Source organism: Leguminivora glycinivorella, chromosome 15 (genome assembly GCF_023078275.1).
Source record: "Leguminivora glycinivorella isolate SPB_JAAS2020 chromosome 15, LegGlyc_1.1, whole genome shotgun sequence".
In the NCBI taxonomy this organism is placed as follows: Eukaryota; Metazoa; Arthropoda; class Insecta; order Lepidoptera; family Tortricidae; genus Leguminivora; species Leguminivora glycinivorella.
In genome coordinates this window covers 680,216-704,462 of record NC_062985.1, presented here as the reverse complement: position 1 = coordinate 704,462, position 24,247 = coordinate 680,216, and the positions used below count along the sequence as shown (strand labels likewise).

Sequence of the window (24,247 nt, the reverse complement as noted above, 5' to 3'; positions counted from 1 at the left end):
CGCAGTGAGTTCGCCACGACTGCGCACTGCGCAGCGAGTTCACCGCGAGTGAGCAGCGGGTTCTAGAATCGAGATGTCATGCTGTATTCGTCAGCAAAATTAATTCCTATCCAATTTCGTTTAAGTCGGTATTTTGTAGTGTTTATTGTCTACGAATGGTAGATGGACAAGCAACAATAATGGCACCGTCGGAAGATTCAAACACTTGCAATGGGTATCGCGGCGAACACGCTGCGCACACGCGGCGAACACGCTGCGCACACGCGGCGAACTCGCTGCGCGTTCGCTTACAAATCGCCCGCAAATCGCAAGCGTCATAAGGCCCTTAAAAACAGCAAGAAGAGCGTGAGAATAACCGAGACATTTACATCTTGTAATTTTTTTTTAAATAAAAATTCACAGATGTTAGTTTTTGGAAAATATTACAACAGTGGAACCACTCGTAAGAAAACCAGCACGTAGTCATATGTTGCTACATAAGAATTGCTTTAAATAAATTAGTAGCGAAGGCAACTCGCACATAATCCAATATAGCGGTAAACAGTCGCCATGCTTAATTGGTTTAAATTTTAATTTAATGGGATTATTTTCTTCCATGGCATTACACAGGACTTATGGACTTAAAGACAACATGACATCGAAGTTCACATTAAATGGACCTTGATTTTACATCGCAGACATATGTCTCATTCAATGGTGTAGGAGGTATGTAATTTTTTTATTTTATTTTATTTTATTATTCAAATAAGTTACATAGCATAACAGTAAAAACTAAGGCACTGTGTAACTAAAAATAAAAAAAGAACAATATATGTAGCACATCATGAAATAAAACTATGGAAACGGATTAAATCGCGTATAATGAATATTGTATTGTGTTGTATTGTGTTGTTGTATTGTATTGTGTGTGTGTATTGTATTGTTGTGTATTGGGGTAGATCGAAATCGAGGGTAGATCGGAATAGCTACTGTGCGGACGTCATTTAATGTTTCTCCGCGATTTAAATTAAAATTAGTTACCTAAAAGTGTACAACGCGCGTTGTATTGTTCGTAATTAAAGAACTTATAGTTGCTACGAGAAGTGGTGATATTTTACGTCTTAAATACTAAGTATTTATAACTTTACGGACATAACAAGAAGTGAACTTAACGGTTAACGATATCTGTGCCCGAACCGGTTAGCGCTGCAGCGGCTGCCGTTATTTATCCGCTAGACGTGTTTTTTGTTTACTATCATTAGTGCAGCGCCTCAAGCGCTTAGTAATCATGGCGAATTCTAGCAACATGGACATCGATGGAACTGACAATTTTGTGTGTGCAGGCTGTCATTTGAGTATTACGAACAGTTTTTACTTAAGTTGTTGTTCATGCCAACTTAAATATGACCTGCACTGCCTTAACATGACGGAGGAGCGTTTCCAGGCGTTGCATGAATGCACCAAGGACAGCTGGGCGTGCCATCAATGTCGGAGACAAACGCCGAAAACGGACTATGATAACTCCCCGCGCGAGCGATGTTTACATCTCATAATTTAAGCGACGCATGCGACTCCAAGGTTACGCATCGTAAGAAGCCTAGCAGGCCGACCTCCCCGCAGGTTGTCTTACCTACCCCGAGTGCACACACAGTGGAAACTAATTTACACGTACCGAATTTAACACAACAAATTCAAGAAGGATTTAAGGTGACAATGGAAACTTATGTTGTGTCGGCACTGAATGACTTCTCTAATAAATTCTTTATTCGGCTTGACAAGCTTACTACAACAATAGAATCAATTTCTTCGCGTCTGACTTCGTTCGACGAACGCATCTCGTCCCTGGAGGCGCGGCTGGGTGATAATATTAACACAGATCAAAACATTGAGCTAGCCGATGAAATAGAAAAACTCAAGTCACAAATAAATGACCGCGACCAAGAGTTACTGAGTAATGACCTTGAGATAACAGGCATTCCTGAGACAACAAATGAAAATAAACTACACCTGATAACACTAATAGGCCAAAAGGTCGGAGTGGCGGTAACGGAACATGATGTGATGAGTGTGACCAGGGTCGGTGTCCGCCGTGCGGTCCCAACCCAGACAGGATCGAACACCCCTGGCGAGTCAAGCAGCGCCCCGCTCGGGAGCAATACGGAGGAACAGGGAGCGGCTGGAGCCTCGGCCGAGGGTGGCGGTGCCTCGGGCCACACCATGACGTCGCGGCCTCTCGTCGTGCGGTTCGTGCGGCGTGACCAGCGGGACCAGCTGCTGCGAGCAGCTCGCGTGCGCCGCGTCATCGATACGACGGGCTTCGGCTTCCCGGTAAACCGAGTCGAGTCTACATTAACGAGCGTCTTACGTCAGTAAACCGGCAGCTGTTTTATAAAACTCGAATGGAGGCACGGCGCCTGCAATGGCGAGCCCCTGGACGACTCGTGGTAACATCTTTGTGCGACGTGATACAGGACATTTGGCAAAAAAAATCAGGTCTGAAGCCGACATAGGTAGGGTTTTTAGTAGTGAATAAGTTTGCACCTTATATATTACTTACTTTTTTATTTTTACAACTTGCAATTATATGTATAAACGGTACACTTCTGTGTTATTGTATAATATGTGTTAGGCTTACAACATGCTTAGTCGATATATTCTTTAAAAAAAACCTTATGTATAAAATACAATCTATTGTAATTATGATAAACATAGTATGTCAACATGAATACCTAATAAGTATACTTAAACTTAATGGAACTGAATTTGATATAATTACCATGTTTCATTGTAATATTTTCTTATATTTTACTATTCGACCTTATGTCAACGAAATACGAACTAGACTTGTAAGATTGTCTGTGTATTTTAGCAATTTAATAATCCTGCAGTCAATATATACTGATTTACTCATATACCTATATAATGAAATAAATATATATTTATTTACACTGCATGCTATTTATTATTTGATACTCTTAATTATTTACCGAGATAACCTTCAAAGTCAAATATTATTTCGTCATCCATTTTTATTACTCAATGGTTTATATTATTTGTCAACATATATATCTATAGAACGCCGCCATATGACGATTCTCAAACAACTGCTCATAAATAGTTTGTTTTGCCAGGTAGTGTATTCGTATGTTATCCAATTTGTGATGAAAACTAAAAACTTAAAATTAGGTTTATTGAATGCCGGCTCGCTCGGAACGCGCCATGATGAGTTTTTAGTAGCCCTTAATCGATATCCTGTGGACATTTTAGCTATAAACGAGACATGGCTACGTTCTGGTGAGGAGCTGCGCGCCCCGGCTCCGCCCGGGTTTCGGCTGCGTCACACGCCGCGCCCGGCCGGCCAGCGCTCGCGCGGCGGGGGTGTCGGATTTTATATAGGCGAACATTTACGGCCGCGACTACTTAGGACGCCAACGGCGGCGGGTGTGGAACAAATGTGGCTTGGTTTATCTCTTAATGGTAGTAAGATAGCTATAGGGACCGCTTACCGGCCCCCTTGGCAAAATGTTGATATTTTTCTTGACACATTATCTGAGGCAATATGCTCACTATCAACATATGACCATATCGTTTTACTGGGAGATTTCAACATAAATACCTTACTTGCTCAGGATCCCAATGTAATTAAGTTATCAGATTTTTTACGCACACTACAACTATCACAATTTGTTAATGAACCTACTCACTTTACTGATCACTCAGAAACATTGATAGATTTAATATGTTCAAATACAAATATAGGATGTGTAGCGGTGTACTACATTCCCGATCTCAGTCACCATGCGTTCATAACATGTCAGATTAACATTAAGAAAAATAAGCCCGTCTCGAGGTGGTCAGTGTACAGACCGCTTAAGGATATTGATTTAGACAGGTTTAATGCTGACCTTGAAGCTATAAACTGGGATCGCCTGGTGTGTGATAATGTTAATGATACTCTCTTCCATTTCAATTCTTCCATTTTACAGCTTTTTGACCTTCACGCGCCTTTTAAAAGAATTTTAATAAAAAACAACATCATCCCTGGATCACTGATACAGTTAGGGAAATGATGCGGCTGCGTGATGTGGCGCACGCTAGATTTCGCCGAACTGGGCTTGAGTCACATAAACAATACTATAATAAGGATTTGAAAAACATTGTTAACACAGCTCTTTTTACTGAAAAGTCAGCCTTTTTTCAAACATACATAACAAATAATCAAAAAAACCCCAAAATTATGTGGCAAAACATAAAAAATAACATCGCCGATTTTAAAAAAAGTAATGATGTTTTACCGCTTAACTTCAGCGACCCAAATCAGATTAACTCTCACTTTCTTAATTTACCCTCAAGAAAAGGTGTCACCATAGTCAGTTTAATGTATTTTGAGTTTCATAGATTTGGTTCAGCGAAATTCACGTTGAAACCAGTAGATGAGGGCACTGTGCTGAGAATAATTAAGTCGTTTTCAAGCAATGCGGTTGGTACTGACAACATCACGTTGGACATGGTTGAACTCACGTTGCCTAAGACTTTACATATCATTACAAATATCATCAATCAATCCATCAGCACCGGTGTTTTTCCAGATGACTGGAAATCGGCTATAGTACGGCCTATACCCAAGACAACTGAACCTACGGACTTAAAGGACCTCAGGCCTATTAGCATCCTTTGTTTTATGTCGAAAATCCTGGAGAAAGTAGTATGTAGGTAATTAACGGATTTTGTAGAAACGAATAATATTTTACCAAGTAAGCAATCTGGGTTTCGGAAAGCACGCAGCACAGCCACAGCACTCCTTGACGTAATCGATGACATACTAACAGGGGCCCTATTCGAACCGTTATCTAACTGTCAAGTGGTATCATTTCAAAATCAACTGTGGATAATGGTCGCATGTGAGATTGGATCGCAAGTTGGTTTTGAGCCAACCAAAACGTATTAATTGAAAAAAAATATGAATCTAAAATCAACTTTATCTTAGTACAATAGGGCTTATAGTTTTTTACATTAAGCAAAACGGTACATGATTCATGTGTCCTTTTTACCGTTGACAGCTTTTGGTACATGTGGATTTGGTCGCTAGACTTTTTTGTCTATGGAAACGCTGTGCACGATGCGGTGGCGAGTAGCGGAACTAAACATGTCATTTACCGGCTATCAAAAAGAGGTTACACTGGTGATGGTCGATAAAGACTATTATTAAACGAATTTTAGCAGCAATGAAGCTTTATTGACAAGCGTTATTTTTGTGAAACCGACATCTACACGTCACATAATGCTAGATCCACACATTATGAAATAAACGCCACAAATTATAGGAGGTATATACACGTCACCCAATCTCAAGTTGCTTCTAAACCACGCTTACGGATCAAGTCGTAAGTACATTCACACATTTTACAAAATACTTAAATTGAATTTTTTTTTCTCCTACAGAGCCGCCATTCATAGAGTCTGACCGGAAAGTGAAGAGTCGTGAAATGTATGGGGTCTAATACATTCCACGACTCACGACTCCTCACTTTCTGTACAGACACTAGTATACAAGGGGTTTGCATTGAAATTCAATGAGGAGGCACACTCGAAGCTTGTGACAGATGGCGCCACCTTATAAGTCCATTGCACAGACAAAGAATTTAATACGTGAGAGTGAGAAGAAGATATATTTTTCTCTCTCTCACACATATGAACGACAATGACATGCCCATTATTACACTTACGTACAGGCGCCGCCTAAAATGTCAGTGCCCGGCGGGATAACATGTCAGTGTGTCTCCTCATTTACATTGACAAAATAGCTTGAACATGTTAAATCCATTAAACTGCAATTGAAATTCCTATCTTTTTTGTGCCAATGTTTTCATTTCAATGACATACAAACACAACTATTATTATTATTATTATTATTTAATAAGCAGGCAGGCAGTTAAAGAACTGATATAGCCTGTATCCAGTGATCATTGTGACAGTAATCATAGCCGAGTTGTAGATGTGATGTGCTTGTCTAGTCTATTTTTAAACTGATTCACATTTTGTGCTGAGACCACGTCCTCTGGGAGCTTGTTCCAAGATCTCACTACTCGATTGCTCAAAAAGTGTTTATAAGGGTTACTGTGAGATCTATCACTCTTTAGCTTTAAGAGGTGACCTCTCAAACGAATGTTGTTATTACGCTTGAACATCTCTTGAAATTCCTTGAGGTCGTAATGTCCAGTTAGTATTTTGAATGTCTCTATTAAATCCCCACGTTCTCTGCGGTCTTTTAGAGTAGTGAGCTTTAGTTCTTTTAGCCTTTCCTCATATGGCTTGTTTTTAAGTTGTCTTGGCAGTTTAGTGAAGCTACGTTGGACTTTCTCTAGCATATCAATATCTTTGGCAAAGTAGGGACTCCAGGCTTGAAAAGCGTACTCCAGTATAGGTCTGACATAAGTTTTGTATATTTTTAGCATCATATCTGGTGTCAAAGTCTTGAAAGCTTTTCTGATCAGATAAATTATACTTCTGGCTTTTTTGACGATTGTAGATATGTGCTCTTCCCATTTCAAGTTTTCGGAGATCTTAACGCCCAGGTCAGTTTGCGTTTGTACAACCGTTAGTGGATTGCCTTCCAAGTGATAAGTCAGGCGGGGATTCCTATTTCCTATATGGAGTACTGTACATTTAGCAGAGTTTAGATTGATTAACCATTCTTTAGACCAGCTTGCTATGGCATCCAGATCACTTTGTAGTTGGTTATAGTCAACAAATGGGTTAGAAAATATCTTAGTATCATCCGCAAAAGTACTAATACTGCACTTGATGCGCTGTGGAAGGTCAACTGTGTACAGTATGTAAAGCACCGGGCCTAGGACTGAACCTTGTGGTACTCCACTATTAATCCGTCTTTGCTGAGACTTGGTCAAACCAACTCTAACTTCAAAGGTTCTTTGTTGCAGGAAAGCCCTTATCCATAGTAACAGTTTCCCACGGATTCCCAAGTGTTCCAGTTTAAGAAGTAGCCTTTCTGTGGGAACTTTGTCAAATGCCTTTTCATAATCAAGATAAATTACATCCGTAGGGTCTCTGTTGTCAAAGCTTTTTGTCCAAATTAAATATGTGTTTGTATTGTTTATATTTATCAAGAATAAATGATTTGTATTATGATAATAATAATGATTTGTATAAGGCGGAAATTAGTTTTTTACCTCACCCACACAAAAAGGGACTTTGTTTTTTTTCTACGAGGGAGCAAACTGACAATTTTCTGTTCGAGAACTTTGTTGTCAGTACAGAATATTAACGCAACGAGTTTGCATACCTTTAAATGTCTGTCACATAATTAATAATTTACATCTTGGGCGTTAACATTTCAATACCTACCATTATCGAAATCCCTCGCTACGCTTAAAATTCAATGTGATTGCCATGCCCACAATATTGCTGCCGATATACAAATACAGTTGTATTTTTATAGCACCCTAAAGAAAAGGATGCATATAGTTTTCTTTGTTCTTGTTTACTGACACACTTGTTTGACAAAGTATAGTACGCACTTACCTACAAAAATATTGACAAAAATGTACAAACTCTTTGTTGCGTTAGTATTTTACACTGGCAAATTAATTCTACAACACAAAATATTGTACCTATGGTAACACCACATTTGGAGATACTTTTGCATTCGATCGTAAATATAATAGAATATGCCCAATAAAACAACTGAACAAGCTTCGTTAAACTTTATTTGATGTCTTAAATGTTTGTGTCACAGAACACATTTGTACATTTATTTAGTCGCATACATCTGTATACTCCACAACTATTGTTACTATTGCTATTTACAACAGGGGAAGACAATTATATAACTCCGTATAGACAGATAGGAAGAAAACGGCCAAACTCAGAACTATAAAGAAAAAGGTACGGTGGCTTAGATGGCTTTACACCTTTGGGGGGTGCTCGGCTAGATGGCGCCAATATTAGTATTTTACACTTTAACTCATATCAAGCTAAGAATATGGGTCAAATTTTCAAAACTGTGGTTCAAAAGTTTTAAGCCTGTGTCGAGAGATAGCAGTATAGGCACTGTGATTACACATTTTACTTTGACAGTAACTCTTCTTCAGCTAGTAGATATTCCGTGCCACGACCGCATTATTTACCGCATGTATGATTTGAAGAACCACTGCAATTATTACAAAGGGGGAACCTAAGGGCACAGTACAAGAAAGAGCTCTATCTACAGTATGGCCACACCCAGCAATAAACTCTGAACTAATGTAGATACTTACTACAATTTAAATACACGTGACTATCAAATTAAACAAATATCGTGACTATTATTTTGAAAAATCTTATCTCACACTGATACTTAATATTGAAACGCAGTGCCTCTACATGGACTTCATACATAGTTACTATATTCTTCTTTTCATTGACAGAAAAACAAAGTGATGCTCTCCAGCAATGTATTTAAATACAAAATGCAAATACTTTGGTTTTTTACCTATTTCAAATAAAAATACAAAATAGTTTTAGAAAAAGGTATTTGAAATACAAAATGCAAAATAGGTATCTTCAAAATACCTTTATTCAAATAAAATACTTTTTTGACATAAGGTAAAGCTTTTATTCTAAAGATGTGTTTAAAACACAGAATCACCAGAGAGCCCAGAAACCTGGCTCTATAGAATTAGCACGTTAAAAAGTGAAGCCAAAAATTGGCTGTCTCCATGTCTTTTACCTAATATTATAAAAATCTAATGAAAGAGTTATTAGGGGAAGGTTGCTATCATTGGACCACTTCGCTGCTCTATATATATAGTCGGTGGCAAAGTTCCTTTTACCTTCGTGCCTCGATACCCTCGCAACGCTCAAGATTCCACTTTTTGAACCACTCGCTACGCTCGCGGTTCAATATTGAAATCTTTCCCTTGCTCAGGTATCAATATTGGCACGTCCAGTTAAACAACTACTTTGCCCCCTTGTAAAACAAATAACTATTATTTTTTCAAACTCGGTAAACGTAACAGTCAAGACGCTAGCTTTTTTGAGAAATTAATCGTATTTAATCTAAAGAACCTTCCCTTAAAGTTAACGGAATTCAAAAAAGTAAAGTAAACACTTTATTGTACAAGAAAAGAATACAACACATATAATTTAAAATAGAAACAGGGTGTATAGTTTGCTAACTGGACACCACCCGACTAGTCGGGGCAGAGGTAGACCAAAAAAAACGAGGCGAGATGACCTCGACGTATTTTGCTGCGGCTAGCCGAAGCAGGCGGCAAAACGTGATGGGTGGCGGAAGAAAAGAGAGGCCTTTGCAGTGGGTCACAAATATAGGCTAGGAAAAAAATTGTTTGCTCTTGCCTGGGGGTTTTTATCTAGCACGAAGTCGAAACTCCAAAACCATGCAGAGTGCGTTTTTTAAAAATGTAAAAAAAGTACCTACAATTTTTTTTTCATGAATATGTACACTACTGTACTGTAAACACCACAATCAGAAAAGGTATCCGGGGTGGCATATGAGGAGCCCACGACGGTCCTGGTCAGTTCCATGTCGCTAACAGGTCCGGGTTCTCCATTTTAGTAGTAGCAAGGTGCTCCGCATTCCTGTAATAATGGTGATATAGTCAATGAACATTAATTAACAGTTATTTGTTATGCTAGGGGGCAAAGTTGTATTTTAACGCCGAGTGTGGAATTGAAAAATGAGCAAGTGAAAGGATTCTATAGTTGAACCACGAGCGAAGTGAGTGGTTCGAGAATAGAACTCTAAACTTGCGTGTTTTAAAACACGAGAAGTAAAATACATTTGCACCCGAGTGTAACACAAAACTTTTCCCCTCACTATAGCGAGGAAACTACAACGCAAAAAAAGCGTTTATCACTGCTTCCAGTAGTTCCACAGGTGGTAAATCATCTTTAGTACCTTTAGTATCTTTAGTAGTTTAGTTTTGGTAGTGACCCTGCCTGCTAAGCCGCGGTCCTGGGTTCGAATCCCGGTAAGGGCATTTATTTGTGTGATGAACACAGATATTTGTTCCTGAGTCATGGATGTTTTCTATGTATTTAAGTATGTATTTATCTATTTAAGTATGTATATCGTCGCTTAGCACTCATAGTACAAGCTTTGCTTAGTTTGGGGCTAAGTTGATCCGTGTAAGGTGTCCCCAATATTTATTTATTTATTTTTATTTATTTATTACTAGATTCACCTACATTTATCAATTTTAAAGCAGTTAATTTGACTTTATTCAAGGTCAAATTACTTTACCCACTAGTGGATAAAATGCGTTTTTACCCGCTGGTATTAAAGGACAAAACACATGTTTCCGAGCTAGTGAGGGAGAAAATGTTTTTTCATCGCACTCTATTGCTATTTTGCACTTAATACATGCCAAGTTGCGCTTTCGCTTTCTCCCAGACCGGACTGTAGCTCCGGTTAAAAAGCCGTAATATAAGTAGTTCTCGAGATATTAAGTTATGTGACAGACGGACGGACACACAAGACGGACGGAACGGCACCATAAAGGTTCCTTTTGTACCTTTTTGGTACGGAACCCTAAAAACCGCCGCTTTTGGAGTTCTGGTGAAAGGTACTTACGAATGTTGAATAGGCTACTTGCCTCCTAGTCAAATCAGCTTCCCTTTAAGAACTGTCAAAACGAATTTTAACGTTTTGCTAATATGAAATCGAATTGAGTGACGTCACGTTCAACTCATTTACTTTATATATTTCTACCTGACGAATTAAATAGAATTTGTATTTAAAAATAACTTCTATCCATGTTTTCCTTATATTTATCTGATGCTTTATTTCGTGCATGGTATTAAATAATTTCTTTTAAGTACAGTCAAGTTCCATGTTGTGTAGAAATGTGTATTTTTTAAAACTGCTTTCAATGTCTGGTTATTTGATGGAAATACAAATGAATACATCAATAACGTATACCTACCGTTAAGGTTTAAGGAGTTCCCTCAATTCGTCATGAATCCAATATCCGACTACCTATAAGAAATCGAGTTTGACAAAATTTGAGTTAAAAACTCAATATGCTTAGCAAACAAAGATCCTTTTGTGTCGTCTTTGAGAAGTTTCGTTCTGATCATCATAAGCAGTTCCACTGCACCAACCCCAAACTCAAGTAATTTTGGAGAAAATAGGCTGTGACAGACGGACAGACAGGCGCACGAGTGATCCTATGAGGGTTCCGTTTTTCCTTTTTGAGGTACGGAATCCTAAAACCAAAGTCATAATAAGTGTCTCGTTCAAATTTGAGTAGTTCCGTTCTGATCATCATCAGCAGTTCCACTGCACTAAATGTCACTGTTCGGTACGGTCGACTACAAAGAGATGTATCCATTTCTCACCTTATTACGATGCAAGAAGCTGAAAAAGTGTATACATCTCTTTGTAGTCGACCGTACGTAAACGCATGCTGTTCTTATAATAACACAAAAACCAATATATGTATACCTGAATAAATTAAAGTTATGGTCTTTGGGAGCCTGGGGTCTGCTTTGACAATCAATCCCAAGATTTGGCGTAGGCACTAGTTTAACGAAAGCGACTTCCATCTGACCTTCCAACCCGATGGGTAATTAGGGCTTTATTAGGATTACCCGGTTTCCTCACGATGCTGTCCTTCAGCGAAAAGCTACTGGCAAATATCAAATGACATTTCGCACATAAATTCCAAAAACCTCATTAGTGCGATCCGGGGTTCGAACCCGCGAGCTCTAACGCGACCACTGTTCTGAACGTAAATGCATACTGTTCTTATAATAATACTAAATTAAGTCACTATAAGTGTGTCGTCCAGATTTGAGGAGTTCCTTTATGACCATCATCAGCAGTTCCACTGCACCAAATGTCACTGTTATGAATGTACTTAAATTAAAGTTATTCTCATATAAATACCAAATTCATTGTAAGTGTGCCGTGCAGATTTGAGGAGTTCCATTCTGATCCATTTCCATCATCATCAGTTCCATTGCACTGAGTTCCACTGTTCTGAACATAAATGCATGCTGTTCTTATAAAAATACCAAAGTCACTATGAGTGTGCCTTTCAGACTTGAGGAGTTCCGTTCTGACCATCATCAGCAGTTCCACTGCACCAAATGTCACTGTTCCTTACGTATATGCATGCTGTTCTTATAAAAACACAAAAATCACCACATGTATGCCTTCAAGATTCGAGGAGTTGCCTTGATTTCTCCAGGATCCCATCATCAGAACTGGGTTTTGATAAAAATAGGACTAATCTCAAATCTGTATACATATATACATTCAATCAAAAAAAAAAAGAAATCGGTCCTGTAACAACGGAGAAATCGACAACATAAAGAAACCGGTCAAGTGCGAGTCGGACTGGCCCACTGAGTAGTATCCGTACAAACTTACAAAAGTTAAAATAATCTCATGTATCTCATATATGTACCTATAACTTTAAAGATTTGACTATAATTACCTATAGGTATCGGTGAATTCGCTAACTAATTTGCGCGACCTGTTTAGTATGTTAGTTTTTCAGGGATAATTATTTCTTAATGTTAACTCATTTGCATAGTTTAATCTTAATTTAGAAGAGATTTTTTTGTACATATAATCTCGTATTCATTTGTAGTTCGATCTGTTCGATAAAATCCGCAAGGGTGGTTAAATTGAATTTTAAATCTGATTAGTTTTTAAAACCGAAATAAATTACACATATGAAAGAAAAAGTGACCAAGGCCTCCAGTGCCTGAGGCTGGAATCGAACCAACGTACCCTGCAATCGCGGCAGATGCCTATTTCCGCTCGGCCACCCAGGTCACAGATGCTGAGGTCGAAGTTATCTCTCATATGAGTAATCTATACAAGGACTCGCAGCGCCCTCTGACCATCCCTAGAACCTTCCTTCCTTGACAGATTTGAGGCGGCGGTTAAAAATAGTTTTGATATGTACAATTTGAGCTTTTTCATACGATACCCCACTTGACGTAGTAGCTTGACATGATTTACAGTTTGCCATTAGAAGTTAAAAATGTTCATACCTGTTCCAAATTTCAAATCGATAGCAAAATTACCTAGTTCTCGAGATATTTAGAAATATGACAGACAGACAGACATACGGACAGAGTGGGACCATAAAGGTTCCTTTTGTACCTTTTTGGTACGGAACCCTAAAACCAAAAAAAATACAGACGAATTGAGAACCCCTTCCTTGAGATTTGGAGCGGCGGTAAAGTTAAAGAAAAACATGAACCCTAATAATTATATAACCTCCTTTATTTTCGATAAAAAAAGTCTGTTAAAAAAGGGACATAACTCTTTTCAACTAATCAGTTCAGTATTTTTTTATGAATTCAAGCTTTTATTTTTATAAATTTAACCCTTAAATGCATGACTTTGACAAAGATTAATTCAAATTTGTATTTTGACATGCTGTCATTACAGTCAAAAATAGATGATGCATATATACATCGCTGTGCATTAAAGGGTTAAGTCGTTTTTTCTCTATTGTTGGCATTGTAGATACACAGATATTTTCAATTTTGTTAAACTTATTACCTGGCTCTCAGATTCTCCGCTCATTGTAGCTGCTTCTGTGAACGTCGGCGATTCTTGACGTTTGGGTTCCGACGCGCCTTCATCATTAAATCTGCAATAATAATGATCACGAATAAATCAGAAGTTTCCAACCATTGACGTGTGCAAAGGGCTTGGCACTTGGCAGTAATAGTTATTTGTTATACAAGGGGGCAAAGTTGTATTTGAACGTCGAATGTGGAATTGAAAAACTAGCAATTGAAAGGATACCTGCGTTTCACGATAAAATATCAAGAGCCAACACCATGACAGCTCCTCGAAACAATCACTAGTCCTTGTTCCAGGAAGCCCAGGAGATCCGAAAATTGGTCCTGGACAAATCGGCCTTGGTCCGATGAAGAATCACTGTAACATAAAAAATAAATTTACAAGTTAATTAGTGTTAATTTACAAGAGAAAATGCTTGAGTTGCTAAAAAATCCCTCAACTCTTCATGGATTCCAACATCAGAACAGCGCAGGTTTCGACATGTCACAAAAGAACGCCACCTCAATAAGTCAATACGTAGGCAACAGAACCCTAGGCGTTACGGGGCCCGAATAGAAGGGGCAAACTAAGAAAGAGGTAGCGCAATATCATTTTTAGGGTTCCGTACCAAAAAGGTACAACAGGAACCCTTATGGTGCGACTCTGTCCGTCTGTCTGTCCGTCTGTCACATTCCTAAATATCTCGAGAACTACTAATGCTATTGTTCAAGTTAATTAGTATGTTTTGTTCTTTACGCCATCTACCACGACCGTATATTAACTATCTTGTCCTAATACTCTTAATTTTGCATGTAAACATTGTGAACCTATCGATCTTATGTAATTAAAACTCATCACTTCGGATAGATGGCGTTACGGGTCTCGAAAATCATAATGTATAGTTGTTTACTTGAATAAATTGTCTTGCACTACCTATCTGCATGAACGGTGCGTTTTTAATTCTCCCACAACTCTCATCGAACGGTACAAATAGTGGTCCTTACTGAACCGATATAAGAACTATATTAGTGTGACATCGAATTTAACCTAAAATGTTGTTTACGTTTTGGCGAATTTTAATGGATTTAAGAAGAAATTAAAGTGAAAAACTGTATAATAAGTGGTAAATAGACTTGATAAGTGTATGCAAGCGTTGGTGTGTGTATATATTCATTATGGAAGACTATATAAAGGAACAAGAAAACGTGTACGCGTTGTTAGCCAAAACTATTGCAAATTACAAGAAATCACCAAAACAAAGACTAACTAGTGGTTATGTACAGTCACGGATGGAATTGTTGACCGAATATCGAACATATAATAGAGTCATAAACACCTACTGTACCAGTCTAATAGTACAATTGTTTTTTTACATTGTGTAAATTATGATTTATGAACTTTGAATTTTATCATTAAGAAATGTGAACCTTGCTGCCTACTAGTGAATTAACTAAGATATGTATCTAATACTCATTAAGTGAAATGTAAAATTTCTTATGAGATAATAAATTTCTTTAACCCGAATATTGGACTCGGTTTCACAACAATCATATGGAAATGTTGAAATTGGTACCTAAACATGATCGCGGACAGTATGAATATTTCACCAAAGATTATTTTACGGAAGTTGAAGAACAATACATCGAGCTGCGGTCAGATATGATGGATTTGTTATTGAAGTTAAATTCACGAAGCGGAGAAAGTACGTCGAGTTCACATAACCCTTCAACTGCCACTAGTGTTAGTGATGAAGTCCGGCTGCCGAAAATAAATATTCCTCAGTACTCGGGCAGTTACCACGAATGGACTTCGTTTCATGATATGTACACGTCGCTAATACATAATAAAACCACACTCAATAAAGTGCAAAAAATGCATTACTTGAAAAGTTGTTTAGCAGGTGAGGCCGAACAATTACTTAAGCATATACCTATCAGCGAGAGTAATTACGACATGGCATGGAATATTTTATTAAAAAGATACAACAACAAACGAATTATTGTAAACACTATTTTGGCACGATTAGTGAATCAACGAAAATTAAGTACGGGAACATCGAAAGGGTTACGAGATTTATTAGACACCACAAGTGAATGTATGAATAAATTGAAAAATCAAGATATACAAGTTGACACGTGGGATACACTGGTAGTTCATTTAATTGTAAATAAATTGGACGCCGAATCACATAAAGAATGGGAGCTCGAGCTCGGGTCCCTAGAGATAAGTGATTTACCTACACTCAACATGTTAAACAAGTTCCTGGAAAAAAGATTTCGTGTCTTAGAGATGATACAATCGCCGTCGTCGAGTGCACCTGTAAATAAAAAAAGTTTTCATGTAACTAAAACTGAACAGAAATGCATATTTTGCAATCAAGACCACCTATTATACACTTGTAAGGAGTTTACAAAGCTGGAGGTAGAGAAGAGAGTGGAATATGTGCAAGGCTGGCGACTTTGTTTTAACTGCCTATACACGGTGTTTCCGGTATCACTCAAAACCTCAGACACCCCAACTGATTTTTATTTTTTGAAACTCATCTAGAGTATTCATCTTTTAATCTGATCGTTACTTTTTTTTTAATTGAATTTTTAATTTTCTGTACAGCTCTACTTGACTTTTAGCTCTACACTCAAGAAAATAATTGCTAACTACCATCATAAACCATAAGACTATTTATTTGTGTACGTTACTGCAACGACATAAGGTTTACCAATAGACAGCTAAGATGTCACTGTAAAACACTTTAAAGCTTTGTCACAGTAAACTTCAAATTGGACAGGTAATCGCAGTAAGCAAATAAACTCAATATTCAAAATGACAAGGTTGTAATTAGGTACGAGTTCAATTTGTTATGACTTATGATAAACATTAAGATTAAACTGACAAACAACGTCAAACTAGTAGCGGAAAAAATAATCGTCCAAGTAACCGGCCAGTATTAATACCCCTAAATACTGAAAAAAGGTAAACAACCTCTAGCAATGCGATATACACAATGTTGTGTTACGAGTACAATAGAATGGGCACGTAAAAAATAACTAATAATACTAATTTAAATAAAAATATTACCCCCATCAAGATATAGCTCAATCGATTCTACTCTCGATTCTGAATAAACTGTTTTCAGGTTTTTAGTGTTAAGTGAAACACGGTGTATAGTACCGGGGCATTCAGTGAAGTTCTGTAAACATCGATCATCTTGTCGCCGATGTGGGAGAAAACACCACTCTCTGCTACACAGCACGGGGAGCCCGCAGTCGCAGACCGCTGCGCCGGTTCCGGAGTCATCAGCGCCGACTTCTGAAGATAAAGAAGATACCAAGGAGGAAAAAGAAGATAAAAATAAAAAGAATATTATATCTCACCTCACTACTGGGAGTCACGCGCGGCTGATGCCAACTGCATTAGTGCAAGTATACGCTGAAAACGGAGAAAAACACTTGATGAGAGCGCTGTTAGACCCGTGCTCACTGAGATATCTGATTAAAACAACGGGGGTACGTTAACACAGCTGATGCTTTATTCCAGACTGAAGGTATATCTACAATATTATGAGTACCCACATATACATAACACCCCAACACTTATTCTAATATTACATAGTAAGATTATACATTTTAAAAAATGCGACTACATACACTAAGTCTAAACGGCGCTAGTTTTTTACTAATGATAAAAATAACTTAAGCTAGGTAGGTGTATGAAATTGTACATTGTTGTGTGCCCTAATCATATTCACATTATCGGTGTTCGTAACAAGGCTAGGCTAGTTAAAAGTAGTAAACAGTTATGCACATAACAATATCATGCACCGTAATGCTCCTACATTAGAACGCATATTACATTGGGTAAAGAGTTATGTGGTTAACAGAAAATAACAACAAATTTTAATATCTATTACTAATGTGTGACAAGCCAGGACTTACCTAGTTTAATAGGTTTAGGTATTTACATAATAATTAACAATTAGGCAGGGAACAATTCAGGTAATGATGATACGATTCATGACATTACGGATGTACCTGTTGACTATTATTACATTTTAATCAATTTCAAATCCGTAGCGTTTAACTTGTTTAGGTATTCTTTTTCTAATACTGGTAACGGTGGGTCGACACGTTTTACTCGTGTAGGATCACCCCCCTCGACTACCTTGAGCTCCCCGTCCCCCGCGTGCTGCGAGACCCCCGCAGGCGTCGCGGGCGCTGGCGGCGACGCCGGTTGCCCCGCGGTAGACCTCACGTCGACGCCAGAGCTCTTCGCCATAATGTCAACGCTGGGCACGGCGCCATCAACACTAGCCGGCCGGCCGTTCTGCACGACACACCCTGGTTCGGTTTCACTCTTGGATGGAGGACAAGCGTTCGAGTTTCTTAAGTATCGGCGCTTCATTTGATCTATATGTCGATGGTGTGTAGTTCCGTCACCTGTCGCAACCGTATAATCAGACTTCCCAAACCTATTGGCTACATAACCATCCGCCCATTTTGCATCCTGTCCGAATGTTCGGTACTGCACGGGCTCACCTATTTCTAAATGCCTAGATGGTCTATGTGATTTTTCTACCACTTTCGATTGTTCGTTGATGACTTTAGCGGATCTATCTGGCTTAAGGCGAGATGATCTGTCAACCTAACCAATCCAAGGGGGTGAGGTGCGCGGCGTCCGGGCAGCCCCGCCCGCGCGGCGATGTTCGCTTGTCGCACGCGGGAACTCAAATTCGCGCGGCAGCATGACACAGACGGATCGCAGTCATAATGATCGCCGTATTTTAACTGGGCTTTCTTAGTTTTTTCATGAAATAGGAGGCAAATGAGCAGCTCATCGCCTGATGGTAAACGATCACCGCCTTTATTTTTTTTATTACGTTTCATAGGCCTTTGCCCAGCAGTGGGACACCACTATAGGCTAGATAAAAAACAAAGGTTTCATCATTTGTGTAAGTAATACTAATGATTTATAGTTACAGTGTGTTTGGTCAGCGTTGTCGGAGCTTTTAAAGACGTACCTAAAGTACAATCAATTTTATCGAACTTCTAGTAATCGCACTTATTTACAGATCGACAGGGTGAAATAAAAAGGACCATTCAAACTTTGCATAGTGACTTTTGAGGTCATTATGAACAACTTTTATTAAGGGTCCAATGCTGAAACATATACGAAAAAAAATTGGATGTTCCATAGAAATGAGCTGTATCATGACAGTCGAAATGTATAAAATAGATATTTTTTTTTGCGTTTTCAGCATTAGTCCCACAGTAAATAGAAGCACAATTTGATTTGATTAGATATTACGAGTTACAACTATTTACCTGCAAATATATACTGTGTAGAGAATTTTATGGAAATATACCTACTTCTCCTAAACATCATAACTGTAGCTTTTCCTGAATATATAAAAAAAACTGAAAATGGGGACATAAAAATGGGGAGGGGGGTGAAGATTAACATCTCGGCGAGTTTTCTACTTCATTTACAAGTTTTTTCTTATAAACCTATTGTTAACAGAACACAGTAACCGTCAGCTTCTTTGACCATAAACTTTATGTAAAAAGATATTATGTCATGTCACTGCTGTTTAAAAATACACATTATTTTTTTCAGCCGTGAATAAATAACGCTTTTTCATTTTCATATTGAATGCCTTTAACCTGTATACATGCCAAAGTTTCGAATTTTATTATTGTTGTTCATGAACCTACTAATAGCAGGTTACTTACTCGTATAACGTATTTTGATGATCATGATGAAATCACTCATCCAGTCACTGATGAAATCTGTGCTATTTATATTAAGATATGAATAAAATCTAAAGTATGAAAACTATGCAATTGAAACTTTGTCTATTTAATAAAGTTGCTATTGATATCATATCCTGACAATTATATTTATCTGGTTTAAACCAGACCCCAAATTCGAGGATTCAGAAGAACGACAAAAGACAAAATGCTTCAAGAAAACAGCTTTTCTCTTCGCTTGACTCGTGTTGGTGGGGGCACTACCGCCACTAATATCTCCAAATAAAATACAACCCAGCACAAGATAAAATATCATACTTCATAATAATTTATTGATAAATCAATACCATTCTATGCCTACCTCGAATTCTCAAGTATTGTGACATTGCACATTTTAGCTTAACAATTTAACAACGGCAGTTTTAAATTTGTCCCGAACGTAATTACTTTTTGCGCATAGCAAGGTCTTTATGTGATCTAGCAACTGGATCGATACTGGATGACCAAGCCCCCCTAATAAAAATTCGTGTAAAATGCATATACTCATCCTTGACTTCCTTATGCCTTAGATAATGTATTGAAAAAGGATGGATATATGCTAGTTATTTCTCTTTTTGGTAGGTGGTCTCTGGTTTTGTGTTAGCTAGGGATGTTACTTTGTCGATTCAATTATCGATAAAATATGCACTTACTTACGTTCTCACCTTAAAAATAATATAAACGTTATATATATAAAAGTAACGAAAACATACAATTATGATATAAACATTTCATTTGGATTATTATGTGGCTGTTTGGCTATGAAAGTCATATATTCATACATTAAATAATAAATAAATAAATAAATATTATAGGACATAATAAATAAATATCATAGGTCTGTATGCCTCTCTTTTTCTGTAACGTGAATAAAAAGGACGGCAGGTTGTCTATGACTATATTTCTATGATAGTGTAATATCGGCCTAAATAGTTTGTAAAAAATAGAAGATGGGAGATACGAGTATAAAACAAATAAATACATTCTTTTCTTCTCCTTACGCAAAGACCTAAGTAATTTAATTCGTGTAGCATCCCTCTATTAATTTCTAGTCCACCACTCAAGAATCTACTTATACTTACCTCAATAATATTTTCTCTATCAAATAGAAAATAAAACAAAACGGCAGTGTAGGTACCAAAATTTATTATTTCAATAGTTTCACCAATTTTTAGTTTCTTTTTAATAATGTTTGAGAATTTCTTGAAAACGAAAAAATACTATAAGTTTAATTCACTAGAAATGTTACATTACCATTTACCCAGTCTGTGATACCTGATCATCATTAATCATTTCTATGTCCTTTTCAATGCAAGAATGTCAATAGAGTTAATGTCGGGACGTCGATAAAAATGACACATCACTAGTACAAAAACATAACCAAAAAACAGTTTGGAGAAACTTCAGAACAGAATTTAACATGGTAGTAGTTATTATATAAACTATGAAAAGATCGTATTTTATGCTTTGTTTAGATCCTACAAATAATAGTATCAATAACTGACCGAAATTCACTAATGAAACACAGCAGGTTCTTGGGAGTTTTCTTTTCTCCATGTACGTGAATTACAGTCCTTAATCACACAAGCCATAATCACACAAGGAACTTAAACACATCACAAATAAGAATTTAGCAGGATCATCAACTATCTATCAGGAATAAACACAATTAAATTAAAAATCGGCCAGACGACCGCCGAGATATTTGGTCTAATATAATACGATTATGTACAATTGTCAAAGGTAGACACCTGGGGAGACATCTGGGGGCCTGCTCCATTTCAACTTCTTGGCCTTCTTTTTGGTGGAGTCTTGGGAGTAAAGGAACCACGAGCATCGCACCTTGAACTTCGTGTTTCCGGTCTTCTTCTTCGGAAATCTAAGAAATATATAAAGTTGAATTTGTAAAATAGCTAAATAACAAGAGAATCATAACAAAGAACAATAATCATTGATGGCGTTTTTAAGGTATGAATATTGATAGGTTATTATTGCAAGGTCGATAAAACACATCACATCACTATGCTAAAAAACATAACCTTTCCGAGTTTGAGAAAACTTCCAAAAAATATGCAAAAATCTATACAGAATTGAATAAGATTTGAACTGTATAAACTACTAATATGTACATTTATATTTCTGCCAGGTCGTATCAATAAATATTATCAAAAACTCAAGAAACTTACCGATGAAATGATATAACCTCTTGCGTGTTTTCTTTTCTTCCTGAATGTGATTTGCAACACTTGATCACACAAGCCATAGTCAGAAATGAAACTTGGAACTATCACAAATATACACTGAGCTATTTTTTCCACGATCTATCAGAAATCCTCACAAAATAAATAAATATCGTCAAGACGACCATTGAAGTCGCTCTAAAAACTCGAACCAATATAATACGACTATGTACAGTTGTCAAAGATGGAGACCGAGTGTGAAATGACAAACGTATATTTAATTTTGCCGTATAATAAATGGACCCCAGGTCCGTTTTGACATCAGCATTTGGGGACAACCTTCGAGAAAACGAAAGAAGTTGTGGAATATTGTCTCATTCGCTCATATAAAAAAGGTAATAGTGTGGTGTGAGTAAGATACATGTCACCGAGCTCTTATTTTTAGCATGGCTTCCATGCTTTAGTTATACTTCCGTGTGGATGACAGTTCGATTATCCAATCAGAATCAGCTGTCAACAAAGGGTGTTGCCAGAATACAAATATGCACAATTTTCAGAATATTTAATTATTTAGAATTAACAATTTAAATGTAATTAATAAATCAGAAAATAGTCACTTTATTGTTGGAAAATTATATGGAATTTTGTGCACTAGGATTTTCAGTTGGTTGAAATTTATTTCTGCAGAGGACTGCTGAGGTGGTCATTTTAGATGTTATCCCCAAGCCTCTCAAGGTCGTTAGGGCTCCTGAGATCATTTCCTGCACTGGCTAGCTGTCTCCGGTCCTGTTCAGGCCTCCAGTGCCTGCTTTTATTTATCGAGTTTCATCTTCGATCCAAAAAGTGATCAGATTGATGGAGTGCTGGCGGTCAATCCTTGTGTAGCCTAAGGGCATTCTGGAGGAATATTTTCCCACCATGAATTTCTTCTGGTGGACTATGTGGAGGGAAGGGTCGTCAGAGCTGAGAAAATGAGCTCTCTCAAGTTCCAGCTGCTGACTGGGAACTATAACTAGAACTATAATTAAAACTATATTTACAATTACAATTACAACTAAATCTGTGTTTAGGCCTACTCCAGGTTATACTGGTTATACAGACATTCAAGTAATGTCTTCTTTATAAAGGGGGCCGGTTTGTCCGGCAACTCCAATTTTACCACAAGCGTCGAATGGTGCGATAGCTTGCTTCCGGGGTCGAGCCTATCCAGGCGAAGAAGATGCTCTCAACTTGCTGATGCGTCGGTTGCGGTGGTGCTTCATTGTGTCACAGCGCCTGGGGCGACCAGCTTCAGCTCGCAGAAGGAGGGCTTACACATTGTATTAGCGGTAACTTCTGGCTTGAAGGTTGGTGTCATTTTCTTTCTTCCTGGAAGGCAAGATTACTTAGTTTAGTTAAGAAGAATTCCTATTATCTATGTTGGCACTGATAACTAGGGACTAACAGAACTTAGGAACGCTTGTAAATCATTTAGAATTGAACTATTGCACGGCCCAGCTCTACCGTCTGGCAATACATATTAAGGTGCTAGCTTAAGCTTAGAATAATGATTTACTGGCTATAACTTGCTTTGTGTCCGTTAGACAATAAAATAGTGTGTCACAATCTAACCGTTTTCTTTCCACCCAATTAGAGTCCTGAAATCTTGAGGAAATCGTAGTGCACCTTATTAAGTACTTTTTTTTGCTTCTTTTTCGTGGCGGACGATCCGCCAAAGTTTTAAGACTCATTTTGTGTAAATTTATTGTCTGGTGCTTTCCCATACTTTCCCCCTTGCCGGGCTGGGAAAAGTCGACCATGACATTGGCGCCCAGGTTTAGAAAAGCTTAGATTTTCCTCAGGAATTCAGAAAATTTCAGTGCCATACATAGAAATAGTGAAAGTTGTGTTCATACTTACGTTTGAGTTTCATTTTGAGCTTGTGTCTTGATTGTGCGCATCTCATTATCACTTGGGTGCAGCTTCAGCTTGCTTACATTGTTATATTGCCCATTTTGCTGCACAAACTTGATATTGGCTTGCAAAGCTTAGAATTATTCACATGCTTGAACCTTCTGTTGAAGTTTTGATTTTGTGCTGACATTTCCTTCAGGAAGGATGGTGTCAAACTAATAAGCACTATTTAGTTACTTTTTGTGGCATGTATTTAGCAATTTAAAGGCTGTGACCTAGATTATTGTGTATAATATTTAAAAAACATTCTTTTAGGATTTATTTTGCTGTTTGACCTGGAATTTTGAAGTAACATTTGAGTATTATATTTTGAAAGTATCACCATTGAGTTGTAACTTTTTAACATGAAGTTAAGGGCAAGTTGTTGGAAGCTTTTGAGTTTTCCATTTAAAGGCATTGTATACATTAGGGGTAACTGACATTGTGAGTGGTTTAAATCAAAATTTTCATTATTAAAGCCATACTAAATACCTTTTAAATTATCAACTAAAATTGAGTAAATTACAGTGTATATTTGTGTAACTTAACAATTCAGTAGTTTAAAAAATTGTGTGAACAAATTTAATATTCTTTTGAACAGATACTTACCATTTAGTTTTGGAACGTTTTGCAATTTAAGAGTGTTTACATACATACATTGAAACAGGAACATTTGTATTAGAAATTTTTACTTCATACAATTGAAAATTGTTTGCTCACTAATACTCACATTTCACTTTATTTTCACTGCACTTGATGCAAATCATTTAAGAAAGGAAATATACTTGCATTTATCTGAAAAGGTTGAAAGCAAATAAAAC

General features: G+C 37.4%; 2 protein-coding genes across 3 annotated transcripts in view; one reads left to right on the top strand and one right to left on the bottom strand.

Annotated features, from left to right (window-relative positions):
• The window catches only part of LOC125233957 (integral membrane protein DGCR2/IDD-like), a 146,406-nt gene that overhangs the window by 57,387 nt on the left and 64,772 nt on the right, over window positions 1–24,247 (top strand). The window lies entirely within an intron of this gene.
• LOC125233956 overlaps window positions 9,492–24,247 on the bottom strand; it is a 41,289-nt gene continuing 26,533 nt past the window's right edge. The window contains exons 2-4 of one of the 2 annotated variants that reach the window (XR_007177908.1): window positions 13,775–13,909; window positions 13,526–13,616; window positions 9,492–9,579 (exon numbers count right to left, since the gene is read on the bottom strand). Coding sequence is in view for 1 of the 2 variants with exons in the window: in XM_048140128.1 (XP_047996085.1) it covers window positions 9,553–9,579 (27 nt within the window). In the remaining variant the exon portion in view is untranslated. The remainder of the gene's footprint in view (window positions 9,580–13,525; window positions 13,617–13,774; window positions 13,910–24,247) is intronic. The other variant, XM_048140128.1, reaches the window with a different exon arrangement.